This window comes from Rutilus rutilus (genome assembly GCF_951802725.1).
Source record: "Rutilus rutilus genome assembly, chromosome: 1".
Classification (NCBI taxonomy): Eukaryota; Metazoa; Chordata; class Actinopteri; order Cypriniformes; family Leuciscidae; genus Rutilus; species Rutilus rutilus.
In genome coordinates, this window is record NC_140209.1 from 29718068 (window position 1) to 29734616 (window position 16549).

General features: G+C 39.0%; 1 protein-coding gene across 1 annotated transcript in view; it reads left to right on the forward strand.

Annotated features, from left to right (window-relative positions):
- Positions 1–16549, forward strand: part of LOC311278133 (adenylate cyclase 9) — a 67464-nt gene that overhangs the window by 38188 nt on the left and 12727 nt on the right. The window contains exons 2-4 of the mRNA XM_084388740.1: positions 11429–11598; positions 14317–14412; positions 15747–15988. Of these exons, the coding sequence (XP_084244866.1) occupies positions 11429–11598; positions 14317–14412; positions 15747–15988 (508 nt within the window). The remainder of the gene's footprint in view (positions 1–11428; positions 11599–14316; positions 14413–15746; positions 15989–16549) is intronic.

The window sequence follows — 16549 nt, forward strand, 5'->3', positions numbered from 1 at the left end:
TTGTTCTCGCAACCTCAGGCAAAATGTCAGTAGCATTGAAACAATGAATCATAAAACAGTCTCGTTTAATGATAAAAGACGACCGGCGACAGCAGGCAGTGACAGCAGGGTGTGATTCAGAAACATGGTTATTGCTAATTCATTCTGAGCTGTCGCTCCATGTCTTCAGAGTGAATATTCCTCACGCTCAATCTATCAGAGCGCTGATGAGAAGCAAAAGTACTGCATCAGGAGGACAGAGATTACTTTAAAGGCACTTTCCACAGTTTCCATAGTTTACCTTAAAAACCTGCATGATTTTCACATTATTTAAGTGATCCATACAACTCATGCATTGTATTTCCAACTATTATAACCATCAAGTGTGAACATATAAGGATCTACCGCCAATCTACTGCAGGTGATTTTGATATTCTAGGTATTATCAGCTGGCCAGAATTTTGAGATGGCAATAGACGTATTATAATGCGGACTATAATGTGTTAAGAGCTCGCTCATGTACTGAAGAGCTAAACCATGTAGTGCTTTGGAAGTAATTAGCAAGATTTAAAAATGTATACGATGTTTAATAGGGAGCCAATGCAGTGTTGACAGAACAGGGCTAATATGGTCATACTTCCTTGTTCTGGTAAGAACTCGAGCTGCTGTGTTTTGAACCAGATGGAGTTTGTTTATTATGCGTGCAGGGCAACCACCCAGTAGAGCATTACAATAATCTAGCCTTAAGGTCATGAACTAACTGTTCCCCATTTGTCATTGAAAGCACATGTCGTAGTTTAGATATAAGATGGAAGAATGCGGTTTTACAGATGCTAGAAACGTGGCTTTCAAATGAAAGATAGGCATCAAAGAGCACATCCAGGTTCCTAACCGATGACGAAGACTTGACAGAGCAGCCATCAAGTGTTAGACAGTATTCTAGATTATTACGTGCAGAGGTTTTTGGTATAATAATTAGAATCTTTATTTTTTCAGTATTGAGTAGTAGGAAATTACTAGTCATCCAGCCCCAGGGATAGAGCCAAGGCAGTAGTCCAAAACAAGAGCAGAAGATCGAAACCGGGTGAGCAAGCTGAAACAGGATTGAGTAAAGGGACTATGCAAATCAGAGGGAAACGACTAGAACAAGACTGGTTTTAGAACAGTAGTGAAACAGGTGGTAACCTAGACACACTGACAGAGAAGCAGAGAAAGAGAGAAGCATAACTAGTGGAGAAAATCAATGCAAAATGAGAGACAGGTGTGTGTGTAAGGAGAGGGTGAGCACTGATTAGAATGAGGTGCAGCTGAGATGGCAACTGAGATGGCAAGTGAGAGAAACTGACAACCAAGACAAAACAAACACAACAGAAAGGCTCATGATCAAACCAGAGTCCTGACACTCCATACTTAACTTGAGATCGATATGACATCTCTTCATTTACTGCAACAAACTGATAACGGTCAGATAAGTAGGATTTGAACCATGCTAATGCAATTCCACTAATGCCAACATCATTTTCGAGTCTATTCAAATAAATGTTGTGGTCGATGGTATCAAATGCAGCACTAAGATCCAGTAACGCTAATAGACAGATACAACCTCAATCGGATGGTAAGAACAAATCATTTGTGACTCTAATGAGAGCAGTCTCAGTACTATGGTACGGTCTAAATCCTGATTGAAAATCCTCGCAGATATAATTTCTTTCTAAAAAGAAACATAGTTGTGAGGATACCGCCTTTTTCTACTATCTTTGACAGAAAAGGTAGATTCGAGATCGGCCTGTAATTGACAAATTCTCTTATAAGTTAACCGTTTAGCTCTGTAAGGTGTATCATACTATGTCCCCCCCATTTTCCAGATTGGGTTAGGGTTAGTAATCATTATAGATTAAGTGTTTTGCACTACATTTGTATTATCAGATCAAAGAATCATCACCTTTGCCTTCATGCTTCATGTCATGCTGCCTGTAATTTGCTGAATGGTTTTACTGTTAATCAGTATATTGAATCAGTACATTGTGCAGCCCTTCTGTATTCAGTACTTATGGACTCCCATGATGAGCGCCCGCTGTCAGGCATATGCAGTAAAAGCATTTGATGTCCCTCGTTTCTGTTCCTCCTCTTGCTCTGAGATTGAGCTCTTTTATTGAGCTGGGTGTGAATTGACTGTCTTGTGGGCGCAGGGTTTGGAGTACGTCTGGAGATGTGACCCGCTTGTCTTCTCTGCTCTGACTGTTTTAATTATGTGCCAGTTTTTTGTGGGAGGTGAGGCTTTATTGTCTGTTAATTACGTTAAGATGGATCTTGGATGTTCCTCACACTCATAATTGCTTTTTTCTCCTACGCTCATGGTTGAGTGGCAGGGTATGAATAGAGCTGAAGGAGTAAATCTCAGGAAGAAATGTCCAGGTCATTTTTCACCCCATACTTTCATTGCGTAAAGAAAATGAAGCCTATTTGTATTGTTTTGTATAATGATTATAGACAAAGTTTTTATGGCAAAAACCGGCCCAGACATTTCTTGACAGCTTCAAGAGAGTCTCATGCATGTTTTAGGATGTGTCTGCTTCAGCTAGTGTGACGGAAGCTCTGGCCTTGTCACTCATTCAGAGTCAAGCATTTCTTTGTGGCTTATACACCGCAGTGTGTCCCTGAGAGAAGAGGAAAGCTGCTCACAGTTCCTGTGGTTTTGGTCGCTTTGGTGAAAAGTCGACACATTAGTGGTCCTTAGTGTTTTTCTGTTTTTAGTGTTAGCCTCTGCATGGGAAAAACGCTCAAAGTATCTAAGATACTGAGCTACTGAAAGTTAATGCTTGGTTAGTCATTTGACATTTTTCTGTTTCAAATATTTTTATTAGAGCACAGTTTCACATCGATATATTATCTACATCATACACAAGAGTATAATGTATATCCACATAGAAATGTGTGCAGTTAGGACATACTGTCCTCTTTTTGTTTTTAGAACATACAACAACGGTAAAAGAAGAACAGAATCAACAGATAGACATACAGAGTACAAAAAAAACAAAAAAAACTTCCCACCCTACCCAGCCTTATCCTTCCGTCTAAATACTACTTTATTATAGTTAGAGGGAAACACTAATTTCCACTGCCAGGTGTGAGATAGTGAATGAGAGGTGACCACACTTTTTCAAAGTGTGGGAGTTTATCCATAAGAATATATTTTATTCTCTCTAAGTAGAGAGTGTTAGTAAGATCACTAAGCCATATCTTTGTGGTGGGTGTTTCTTTATTTTTCCAATGCATGAGAAGTAGCTTCTTTGCGGTGATGAGACTATAGGACAGGAAGCATTGTTGGTAGTTATTTAACCTTTTAATATCGTCTGAAATTCCCAAAATAATAATGTGTGTGGATTACTTAAGGCTCCAATTGTATGTTAAGTATCCTAGAAATTAAACCAAAAGATCTTAACCTTGGGACACAGGACGAAGCTGTGAAGCAACGTGTCTTCTGCAACAAGGGATCTGTCACATAGAGGGGATATCTCAGGGTATATTTTGTGTAACCTCTCCTTAGAATAGTGAAGACGATGTAAAATCTTAAAGTGAATTAGGCAGTTCCTAGCATTATTAGAACATCGATGAGTATGTTCCAAACTCTTTTCCCATAGAGGGTCTGGGATCACAGTGCCCATTTCTTCCTCCCATTTTGTTTTTATTGAAGAGGAGATCACTGGACTGATAGACTGCAAAGTGTCATAAAAATAAGATATCGATTTTTCTGAGCAAGACATGGGCCGGAGGCATCGATCAAGACAAGAGCCTGAGAAGGTCTCAAAATTTTGCAAATATTTTCTTACATAGTTTCTAATTTGCAAGTATCTAAAGAAACTACTACCCGGTATATTATATTTACTCTGTAATTGTGCAAAGGATGCAAAAATGCCATTAATGTATAACTCTCCTATTGTATGGATGCCTCTGTTCATCCAGAGATTAAAAGTATTATCAAGAATGGATGAAGGAAACGTAGGGTTTCCAGTGATAGGTAATGCATAAAATATGGGTTTCAACTTAAAATGTGATTTGATTTGTTTCCAAATACGCACTGTACTATGGATCATCACATTGCTATTGTACAAAGACTTCTCAATAGTGTAAGGTGCCAGAAGGATGGCACCTATAGAATTAGGCTGGCATGCCTCTTGTTCTAATTCGAGCCAGTTTGGTGGGGTAGCAGTGTTATCTAGCCAGTACGCCATAATCTTGATATGTGAGGCCCAGTAATATGATAAAAAATTCGGGAGTGCCAAGCCTCCTTCTATTTTAGATTTGCAGAGGTGTTTCTTGCCTATTCTGTGGGTTTTGTAGTCCCATAAGAAAGGGAGCACAATCGAGTACATTTTTTTTTAAAGAAAAATTTGGGGAGAAACACTGGAATGTTCTGAAATAAATATAGTAATTGGGGCAAGAAAATCATTTTGATAGCATTCACTCTGCCAAGTAATGATATTGGCAAGGTCTTCCAGAACTGTATATTTGATTGTAATTTAGACAACAGTGGTGGGAAATTCTCCTTAAATAAATTAGAGTGGCATTTTGTAATCTGAATTCCTAAATACGTGAATTTTTCTGAAGATACACTAAAAGGGAGGTTCTGTAACCAGGCAATATTCCACACCTGCATGGGCATTAGCTCGCTTTTATTCCAATTTATCCTGTAACCAGAAAAGGTCCCAAATGAATTTATTTTATCGAGTATCTGTGAGATTGTGACTTGGGGTTGAGAGATAAATAATAAAACATCATCGGCATATAATGAAATTTTGTTTATAGATTTTTGTGTATTATAACCATGAATTAAAGGGTCTGAGCGGATACTCTCGGCAAGGGGTTCGATTGCTAAAGCAAAAATTAAGGGGGAAAGAGGGCACCCTTGTCTCGTTCCTCTATGTAGTCTGAAACGGGGGGACAATATTTGATTAGTCAGTGTCTGTGCACAGGGGTTGTTGTAAAGAAGCTTTACCATTGATATGAATTTTTCTCAAATTAAATCTCTTTAAAATTTCAAATAAATATGGCCACTCGACTTGGTCGAATGCCTTTTCAGCATCGAGTGAAAGGATGGCTAGCTCTTCTTGTGGTCTATTAGTAGCATACATGATATTAAATAAACGTCTGAGATTGAAAAAAGAATTTCTACCTGGTATAAAACCAGTTTGGTCTGGATGTACTAATTTATCTAAAAAGGGGCTCAATCTATTGGCCAGAATTTTAGAAAATAATTTCCCATCTTGGTTTAATAGGGAAATAGGTCGAAAAGAGCCAACCTCTTCTGGGTCCTTACCCTTTTTATGTATCACTGTAACAACCGCTTCTGTTAAAGTAGGAGGTAGGACACCATCCGTGTGGGCTTGAGTGAACACCCTATGTAGATATGGGCACAGGGTTACATTAAAATTTTTATACAGCTCACCTGGAAGGCCATCAGGGCCTGGAGCTTTATTACTTTTGAGTGAAGTAATAGCTTTTTTAACTTCTTCAACAGAAATTTCAGCTGAAATTTCAGTTCAGCTGAGCTGCCTCATTTTCATCTAGTTGGGGGAGATTGCACTTATTTAAGAAATCTTGCATAGCTGTATAGTCTGTATTACTTTTGGAAGTGTACAAATTTTTGTAGAATTGGAGAAATCGATCATTAATGTCCTTGGGTTTAATCAGAATCTCACCTTTATCAGATTTAATTTTATGTATCGTGCGATCATTTTCCTGTTTTCTGAGTTGCCGGGCTAAGAGTCTATGTGGCTTGTCATTAAACTCAAAATGTTTTGTCATTTGACATTTTTCCAAAGACAAATTTTTCCATACTGTATTTGTATATGTATATGTATATGTATATGTATATGTGTATATATGTATATGTCAAGTCAAGTCACCTTCATTTATATAGCGCTTTTAACAATATGGACGGTTTCAAAGCGGCTTTACAGTGATAATAGGAAACTACAGTAACAGAGATTGTTTTGACTTTACAGCAGCTCTAGAATAAAGTTATTGTCCAGCTAAAGTTAGTTTTGATTGATTCACTTCCATTGCTAGTTATTAACTTAGGGGCTGTTTACACAACACCGTTCTAACACACGCACACACGCACACGTATATAATCACCCCCCTCACATTTTGTTGCTTTGCTGCCTGAAATGAAGACGGACACAGTTTTTGTTTTATCCAGCCGTATTTACTCAGTGCAACTTATAACATCCAAGTGAAAGATATAACACCGACATGTGAGAAAAGAAAGAAATAAATAAAAAAAACAGAATCACTGAGTTGGAAAAAGCATCACCCCCATGTGTCAGTATTTAGTTGAACCACCTTTTGCTTTAATTACAGCCTTTAAGGCCCGTTCACACCAAGTGCGATAAATATAAAGATATAGTTCTAAAAAATGTTCTCAATATTAAAGAATATTTTAGAACAATTTTATCCAGCCGATGAACGATAAACAGCCAATCAGAATCCATCCATTAAAGCGTCAGACAAGCATGCGCTTAGAATAAGCAGAGCGGTATCGTCCACTTTTGTGAACGCTAATATAGTTATCTTTATAGTTATTGCCATTGGTGTGAACGAGCCTTTAGTTTGTTGGGATATGTCTCTCCTAACTTTGCACATCTAGACTTTGCAATATTTGCCCACTCCTCTTTGGAGAACTGCTCAAATTTAGCTACATTTGATGGTGACCGTTTGTGGACTGCAGTCCTCAAGTCATTCCACAGATTTTCAATGGGGTTTAAGTCTGGCCATGCAAGGACATTCACCGTTTTCTCCTTCAACCACTGTGTGGTCAGTTTTGCTGTGTGCTTTGGGTCATTGTCATGTTGGAAGGTAAACCTTCTTCCCATTGACAACTTTCTGGTAGAGGGCAATTTTCCTCAAGAATTTGATGGGGTATTTTGCCCCATCCAATTTTCGTTCTATCCTGACAAGTTCTCCAGTGAAACACCCCCATAACTGGATATTACCATCTCCATGCTTTACTGCAGGAATGGTGTTATTTGGATGGTGAGCTGTATTGGATCTCTGCCAGACATATTGTTTGGTGTTGAGGCCAAATAATTAAGTTTTAGTCTTATCTGACCACATCTTTTTCCATGTGGCCTCAGTTGTGGCAAAGCTCAGTCGTGACTGCATGTGGCCTTTCTTGAGGAGTGGCTTTTTTCTTGCAACCCTCCCAGACAAACCACATTTGTGGATAATTGGTGATATTGTTGTCATATTATGACCACTCTTTGTCATAAATTCCTGCAACTGTTGGTTGTACAGTTGCTGTAGGCCCCTTTGTAGCCTCTCTGACCAGTTTCCTCCTGGCTCTTTCATCCAGGGACATCAAGGACTGAAATGCTCCAGGAAAGCTCTTTTAATGCTGAGCTCATCAAAATGACACAGTTGAAAGTCAAATGGTTGTGTTTGCATTGAGAATGTGATTAGCCCCACCTGATTTACGAGGCATTCTTTTTTTAAATGATAATGGGTTTGTTTTTTAAATTTATCATGGGTAATGTAGTTATTCTGCTGTTAAACATGATTATTTTAAAAGTAGTAATAATGTAGGCTAATGGCTTCAACAGAACCCCCCCCAAAGACTAATCTGGACTAAACTGCATGTTTGAACTGTCTGAGAGCAACTTGCACTGACATATCTTACAATATATCAATGCCATTGTTTTGTCTCAAGATTCACACCAGTTAAGGTTTTTATCTAAGGCATGTTCATAAAAGCTACTTAAATGTCCTAACTGAACTAAGGCCTAATCCTGGCTTCATCTAAGCCTTGTCTGTGAAACCAGGCCATAATAGATAAAGGGTAACTCTAAAGGGTAAATCGACTATTTTTGACTGACAAAATGCCGGCGGACGGAAACACAGTGAGTTGTTCAAAATCTTTCTTTTTAGTAAACTCTTTGTACAATGCTCGAGTTCATGTGTAGAGCCCCTGGTGATACTTCAAGCAAAGTTTCATGTTGTGTCGAGCCTTCTTAGTGTTTTAAAAATAGCGAAATTTGATGCTATCATAGTAGTGCCCCAATCACTCCCATTCAAAAGGCAATTTGACCGAAAACGAAAATACGGTCAAACTTAAAAGTGGCGTTTCCATTCTAATTATGCTTTTAAACTAAAGTTTGCCTCGGGTAGATTAACAAAAAGACCCTAGGTTGCATTTTGGCGAGAGTTACCCTTAAGTATTTTGCACCACATTGTTATTATCAGATCTATGAACCATTACCATTGCCTTTATGCTTCATGCCTGAAATTTGCTGAATGATGGTATTTTACTGTTAATCGGTATATTTGATCAGTATATTGTATAGCCCATCTATTTTTGAAAAGTTACACTATTATGATGTATCTAAACACCCCATCCCCCCCACATATTTTCCTCCCTGTTTTTTTTCTTCCAGGTCATCATCTTGGTGAAGTGGCCAAAATGAAATCCCTGTTTTTGAACCTCATTAAATATTCATGAAGTTTTTAGAGCATTTTATGCCAGGCCCCATATGGAGCCACGCAGTGAATTTTATGCCAGATCTGTTCAGTATCTTCTGCCAGGCAGAACACCTCTGTCCGCTGACAGGTGCATTACGTGCTTGAGGACGGGAACACAGACGCTTAGTCGAAACATTGACATCGGCCCAGACGTTTTTAGTTGCTCTGCTGTCAGCCGAAGCTATCTGGCAGTATTTTGGCGTAAAGTGACTCTTTTAGCTGTGGCTATAAAACACTTGACCTCTCACAGTCGATGTTTCTTATTTATTCTTCCACCATCAAGCTTCCCTGTGGATTTTATTTGTATCTCCAGCTTCTTTCAGAAATGTGATTAATAATTTTTATTATAGGCGCCTTACATGAATCTCAAGAACACCTTACAAACATAATAAAACAATCAACATTAAATTACAAATGATCTTCATTACAGCCTGGATACAAAAACAATCACATGCTTTCAGCAGGCGTTTGTTTCACAGAGAGACTATGAGGATGTTTCATCATTGCAGCGCCTGTAGATTGATTTTACCTTCTCAGTCGAATGTCTGATTGCTTCAGAGTCAGACTGATGAATGGGGAATTAAACACGTAAGTTAAATTATCACTGAAAAATAATGTATTCTTTATTTACCCTGATGAAAACAGCCTTAGGCCGTGTGTCCACCAAAGTGTTTTTTCACGCGGCTGGCGTATTTTTTCAATTGTTTTCAATGGGAGCGCCGCGTTTTTAAAACGCCATGAGCGTAACGAGGCGCTGAGCGTCTTTTTCACGCTGAAGCGCTGAGCACTCTGCGTTTTTTACAGGTCGCCGCTGTCACTTTTTACCCAACCGCCCAATCACAGTGGAGGAGGGGCGGGACTAATACCACACCGACCAATCGCCACATTCTGCTTGTACAACGTCAACAGATGACACCAACAAGCATATACACTCACCTAAAGGATTATTAGGAACACCATACTAATATTGTGTTTGACCCCCTTTCGCCTTCAGAACTGCCTTCAGAATTCTACGTGGCATTGATTCAACAAGGTGCTGAAAGCATTCTTTAGAAATGTTGGTCCATATTGATAGGATAGCATCTTGCAGTTGATGGAGATTTGTGGGATGCACATCCAGGGCACGAAGCTCCCGTTCCACCACATCCCAAAGATGCTCTATTGGGTTGAGATCTGGTGACTGTGGGGGCCATTTTAGTACAGTGAACTCATTGTCATGTTCAAGAAACCAATTTATAATGATTCGAGCTTTGTGACATGGTGCATTATCCTGCTGGAAGTAGCCATCAGAGGATGGGTACATGGTGGTCATAAAGGGATGGACATGGTCAGAAACAATGCTCAGGTAGGCCGTGGCATTTAAACGATGCCCAATTGGCAGTAAGGGGCCTAAAGTGTGCCAAGAAAACATCCCCCACACCATTACACCACCACCACCAGCCTGCACAGTGGTAACAAGGCATGATGGATCCATGTTCTCATTCTGTTTACGCCAAATTCTGACTCTACCATCTGAATGTCTCAACAGAAATCGAGACTCATCAGACCAGGCAACATTTTTCCAGTCTTCAACTGTCCAATTTTGGTGAGCTCGTGCAAATTGTAGCCTCTTTTTCCTATTTGTAGTGGAGATGAGTGGTACCCGGTGGGGTCTTCTGCTGTTGTAGCCCATCCGCTTCACAAATGCTTTGCTGCATACCTCGGTTGTAACGAGTGGTTATTTCAGTCAAAGTTGCTCTTCTATCAGCTTGAATCAGTCGGCCCATTCTCCTCTGACCTCTAGCATCAACAAGGCATTTTCGCCCACAGGACTGCCGCATACTGGATGTTTTTCCCTTTTCACACCATTCTTTGTAAACCCTAGAAATGGTTGTGCGTGAAAATCCCAGTAACTGAGCAGATTGTGAAATACTCAGACCGGCCCGTCTGGCACCAACAACCATGCCACGCTCAAAATTGCTTAAATCACCTTTCTTTCCCATTCCTACATTCAGTTTGGAGTTCAGGAGATTGTCTTGACCAGGACCACACCCCTAAATGCATTGAAGCAACTGCCATGTGATTGGTTGATTAGATAATTGCATTAATGAGAAATTGAACAGGTGTTCCTAATAATCCTTTAGGTGAGTGTGTATATATATATATATATATATATATATATATATATATATATATATAAAACAAGCATTAATAATAACGGAACAAAATAATTTAAAACAAGAGCCAGAGAAAATACGTTACATTGTATCGACATTTTAATATAGAATCAACACAGAAACAAAATATGTGTGAAATGAGATAATAGTAACACTTTCGAGGATATTCTCAACTGTGTCTCAACTGCAAAAAACGCAACGCTGCCAAAACGTTCCCAAGCGCCCACAGCTAGGCGTTTTCAGCTGGCTAGAAACGCTTTGGTGGACACACGGCCTTAAAACACTTGATGCCATTCTGGTTTGAACTGGTCAAGGTGGTCTGGTTTGCTGGTTTTAGTGTGGTATTTGTCAGCTGGGAGACCAGCTAAACCAGCTTTTTAACCAGGGTTGACTAAGTCTTGGTTGTACTGACCTCTTATTTCCCTACCAAATCACATGGTGTTTGTGTTGGTTGTATTTCATCAAGCTCAACCATTTAACCTGGTTGGTTGTTGTTTGAAAAAAAAAAAGTAATTTAATTTATAAAATTGAATTGCAATCTGGAAATGTTGTCTCTGTCGTGACAAAAAGTGTACAGTGTGCACTTGACAGAAGCTACTGTGTGTTGCTGTAAGTGTCTCTCTTCACACACCATGTGTTTGCTCAGAATTGATTGATGAATCCATTTGAGTGCTGTCGACGCAGGTCAGTGTACAATGAACTAAAGTGATATGGACAAACACTGCTGGGACTTGATGGTTGCTGTGTGTGTGTGTGTGTGTGTGTGTCCTCTACAGGTCTGAAGACGTTTCTCATATCCGGGAGGAAGGTGAAGCACACACAGTGGAGCTGTCCTCCGTCTGCTCTTGTGAAGAGTGAGCTCAGAAAGTCCCTCAGCGTCACGTCCTTCAGTCCTGACGTCACATCCTCAGCCTGCGCTGTGACCCCGGGCCCGGACAGAGCTAAGGTCAGTGTGACAGACAGGCTCTCAGTTAACCCGCTTACAACAAAGTTCATGATCCTACACAATTATAAGTGATGTTTTAATGTGCAAACTCATAATCACGTCGCAGGTCATTGATTTCGTCCCCACTGTCAATGACAATATTCAACGGCCCTCCAAGAGAATTATGGTACTTCTGTAATGAGTAAACCTTTTTTATTTACAGAAACCTTGAGGGAATGTATTAAAATTATGAATTATCATGATTATTTTTAATAATTATAATTCCCAATTTAATATGGTACAGAGTTAAATATAAAATTAAATTAAATAAAACAAGAAACACCATTTTAGCTTATTTTAATAATTGTTTTGTCTTTTTTTTTTTTTTTAAGCCATCTTGAGGTCTTAAGGTTTTTCTGAGGCCCCTAATGGACTCCGGGCCCCTGAGAACCACTGATTTAGTTTATAGTGACCCTTGGTAGTGTCTAATTTTCTGTTCACGATACATTGAATAGGGAACTAGAGAGCTGACGGTAATCTAAGTTAATAAATACAGTGCTGGTCAGAACAATTATTTGCACCCTTTTATTAAGTACTTTTTTGCAACCTCCTTTTTCCAAGATAACAGCTCTGAGTTTTCTCCTTTGCCTGATGAGTTTGGAGAACATCTGACAAGAGATCAGAGACCATTCCTCCATACAGAATCTCTCCAGATCCTTCAGATTCTCAAATCCATGTCGACGCTTCTTCTCTTCAGTTCAGCCCACTCATCTTCTATAGGCTTCAGGTCAGGGACTGGGATGGCCATTGCAGATGCTTGGTTTTGTGCTCAAACAAAAATTGTTTTAGCTTTTTTGGCGCTAAACACTTAATATGGGTTTGGTGCACACAGGGATAAAAAAGTACCCCATGTGTAAAATGAAATACTCTGCTCTCCTTTTATGCTGTGGGCCTAATTCTCTGCCAGAGGTCCTGGACATCTTCAGATACATGGCATCATGGATTTGATCAAATACCAACAGATAAAAAATCAAAACCTGACAGCCTGTGGACAGTGGTCCCATCAGGACAGTGATCCAAAAACAAACATCAAAATCAAAACAAAAATGGGTCACTGAGCACAAAACCATGCATCTACAATGGCCGTCCCAGTCCCTGACCTGAAGCCTATAGAAGATGAGTGGAGTGAACTGAAGAGAAGAAGCGCCAACATGGATTTGGGAATCTGAAGGATCTGGAGAGATTCTGTATGGAGGAATGGTCTCTGATCTCTTGTCAGATGTTCTCCAAACTCATCAGGCAAAGGAGAAAACTCAGAGCTGTTATCTTGGCAAAAGGAGGTTGTAAAAAGTATTTAATAAAAGGGGGCAAATAATTGTTCCCAACGTGTTTTGGAGAAAAACATTTATTTCATAATATGATCCCCCCACCCCCCCACCCCCCACACACACTTTCAATTATTTTACTTAAAAAAAAAAAAAAAAGGTTAGATTTTTGCAATTTAAAAAAAATAAATTATTAAAAGGATTACCAATGCAGATTTATTTGTTTACAGCCATCTTTGATTATATTTACCAAGGGGGCAAATCATTCTGACCAGCACTGTATGTTCATCCATTCTTTTCTGATTATATCATTACAAATCTATCTCTGAATATTGGAGTCAGTTTGTCGGGCGTTTCATTGGGTTTCATTTTATGTTAATGCACAATGTCTCAACGCATGCTGCTTTCTCTCAAGTGTTCTCCGAACAGCATTGTTCCTTTTGCTGATGAAAAGTCCCTGCTGGAAACACACCATGCTGATGCATTATGTGAAACACTGCAGTGATTTAGGCCATGAGGGATCGTAATGAGCACATCAATAAGTGAGCGTGGTCAGAGCAGTGATGAGCAGTGATCATAATGCGCCTGTGTGCATTGCATCCACCTCTCCTTTTAAATTTGATCGATCGGTCACATGCACAATGCATTCATCCAAGCAACCGCAGCCTTTGCAAGAGATACTCTCGTCATTGCACTTTAATACTGATGGGACCTTCGGTTGCGAGGGCAGGAGAACCGCTGCTCTCTCCTCCTGTGCAAGAGTCCATCTGTAGTAATTATTCATCTCCAAGGGCAAACATTGCTGATTTTTAAACCCCTGCATATTCAAACGGCAAATGTTAAATGGCATATGCAACAGATTTTTGAGCTGCTTGCTAAAGCTGACATCACTACTACTGACTACTGATATTTATATGCATGAAAGTAGTCTGTTATAATGTTTATAAAGATCTCCTTGATTAACTTTACAAGCTATCAGAATTTCAACTTACTTTTTGGCCATATAAATATGAGCAGCTGCACCAAATTGCATATTTTTGCTCAGTTTGGGCCTCTGAATAATCTTCAGGTGTTTTTTCTTCTGAAGTTTGAGCTCCATATTCTCAATAGCCTACCGAGCCATACAAGCCTGATGCATCAGAAATGATACTCGAAAATTAATATTAATATTTAATTACAGTTAATATTTTGTCTAAATGTTCAATGGACTATTTTATCTTTACAGGGTTAAACACCTAGCAGTGCCATAGCAATCACTTAGCAATGTGCTAATAACAAGCGACACACTACAAAGATCACTGATCTTTCCATGTGGAGTCTTGTTTCTAAGTTTAGTTTTTTTTATTGACTTAAACAGTAAGTGAAGTGTATGAGTCGGCTCTGTTTGTCATGTTTTTCTGCTTCTCTCCCTCAGTCTGCCTGTCCCTCGTGTAGCGTGTTAGCTTCTGAAGACGGGTCACTTCACAGCAACAGCTGCACAGATCCTGACCACAAAACCATCAACAGAAAGGTGTGTGTGTGTGTGTGTGTGTGTGTGTGTGTGTGTGTCTTGCATCTGATCTCAATGAGTAGAATTTTTAAATCCCCAGTATTAAATTTTTTTTATGCCTAGCTGAAACTGCATCGTTTGGTGCAACTTAGAAAATACAATGGAGTTTAAATAAATAATGTAACAAGACCTTTTATACAGGAAAAAGAGCCATTTAATTAAAATGTCCTGCTATCTTAGATTAGCTAGAGCAATGCTTCATTGAAGGCTACTGGATAGCGCCACCTATTGGTTATAATAATAAAAACAGAAATCATTGTAATATGCAGATTTGCAGCTCAAGAAACATTTCTTATTATTATCAATGTTGAAAACTTCATATTTTTGTGGAAACCATGATACATTTTTCAGGATTCTTTTATGAATAGAAAGCTTAATAGAACGTTTTTAAAATATAAATGTTTTGTAAGGTTATAAATGTCTTTACTGTCACTTTTGATTAATTTAATGTATCCTTTGATGAATATCTTACTGACCACAACCTTTTGAATGGTAGTTTACTTCATAATTGTATTTAATATTTTTTGTCTATTAGTAAAAAGTACTATTGAGAATAATGAAAATAACAAAAAATATATATATAAATCAATAAATAAAAGGAAAACATCTGGACACAGTAATGAGAATTACACGAATGAGAATGTGCCTAGCTGACATGAAAATAATGCCTTTATTTCTTTTAAGTGAATTTTTTTTTTTTTTTTTTTTTGATAAAGTGTGGCCTGGATATGTGTGATATAATGTGATATAATTTATATATAGAATTTTATGTGATCACCCATAAAGGTTGCATTTGCATTGCCAGCTTGTGCATAATATTGGTTATAACCATAAATGTGCATAAATGAGGTCTTAATATATTTAAGATCGTCTTATTTATCTAAATGCTCTCTTGTTAAAGAGAACTGTTTTTACAAGTTTACCTTTCTTTAGTGTGTAATGTTGCTGTTTGAGCATGAAAAAGTTACAAAGCACAAAGTCACTCCAGAGGGAGTTATTCTCTATATCAGTAACACTGTTTCTGAACTCCCTGAAACGGCTCCATTGTAGTCTTGGGTTTCTTCCAGGAACAAACATGTCACAATATTCCTAATTCAAATATTTCCTGCACAAGGCATACGCAAATTGAAGGAGCGAGACCTGTTGAAGAATGTTTTTGAACATTCAAGCATGAAAACCTATTCTAGTAGACCACAAAAACAAAATCAAGACTTTGAAAAAAGGCATAATAGTTCCTCTTTGACAACATTGAGCTGCGATTCTTTCATTGTTTGTGTCTTCTGAATCTTCTTCAGGGACCGCAAGGCAGGGGTCCCAAGACCCTTAATGGCCTGTTAAGTCCTCATCTGGAGCAGCCCCTGACCCACAGCCAGACGTCCCTGTGCGAGATGCTGCAGGAGAAGGAGAAGAAGTGGCCCGGAGTAGGAGGCATCAGTTGCATGGGAACGATGGACCACTCCGCCCTAATCCCACTGCGCTCCAAAAACTTCCGCGAGAGGAGCGACGCTCACTTTGTGGACGTGATAAAGGAGGACAGGTACGAAACGACAGCAGTGAGGACTAGGCCCGCTGGGACAAAAATGTCAGACAAGATGGAACGTTATTGTTTAACCGGCACCAGTGGAGGTCATGCTGTTCCCAGAGGGACACTTGATGCACTTTGATGTAGTGTGCTGTGATGTACTGTGTGTGTCCTCCGATCCCGGACGGTCCATTTTTCTTGTCTTCCTCTATAAATGCTAACAATGTGCTAAATAGTTACATATAGTATTTTAGTGCAAAATTAGTAACCATTATAATCCAGTTTATCTAGGTGCTATATGTGCAGATATAGCTGAAGGTGCCCTTATTCTGCTTTTTCAGATATTACCTTTTGTGTATTGTGCAATATACTCTAGCTGTTTGTGAATGTAAAAGGTCTGCAAAATTTCAAAGATCAAAGTGCTGATTAATGGAGTTATTGTCTCCTAAAAGAGAGATCAGATTCTGAACTGCAGAGTCTTTCAGTAATTATTGTCAGTCTCATTTCCTGAAGAAACTTAAGTATGTCTGAAACAAATATGCGTAATGCCAGCCTATGGTCTTCATTGGCTGCCCA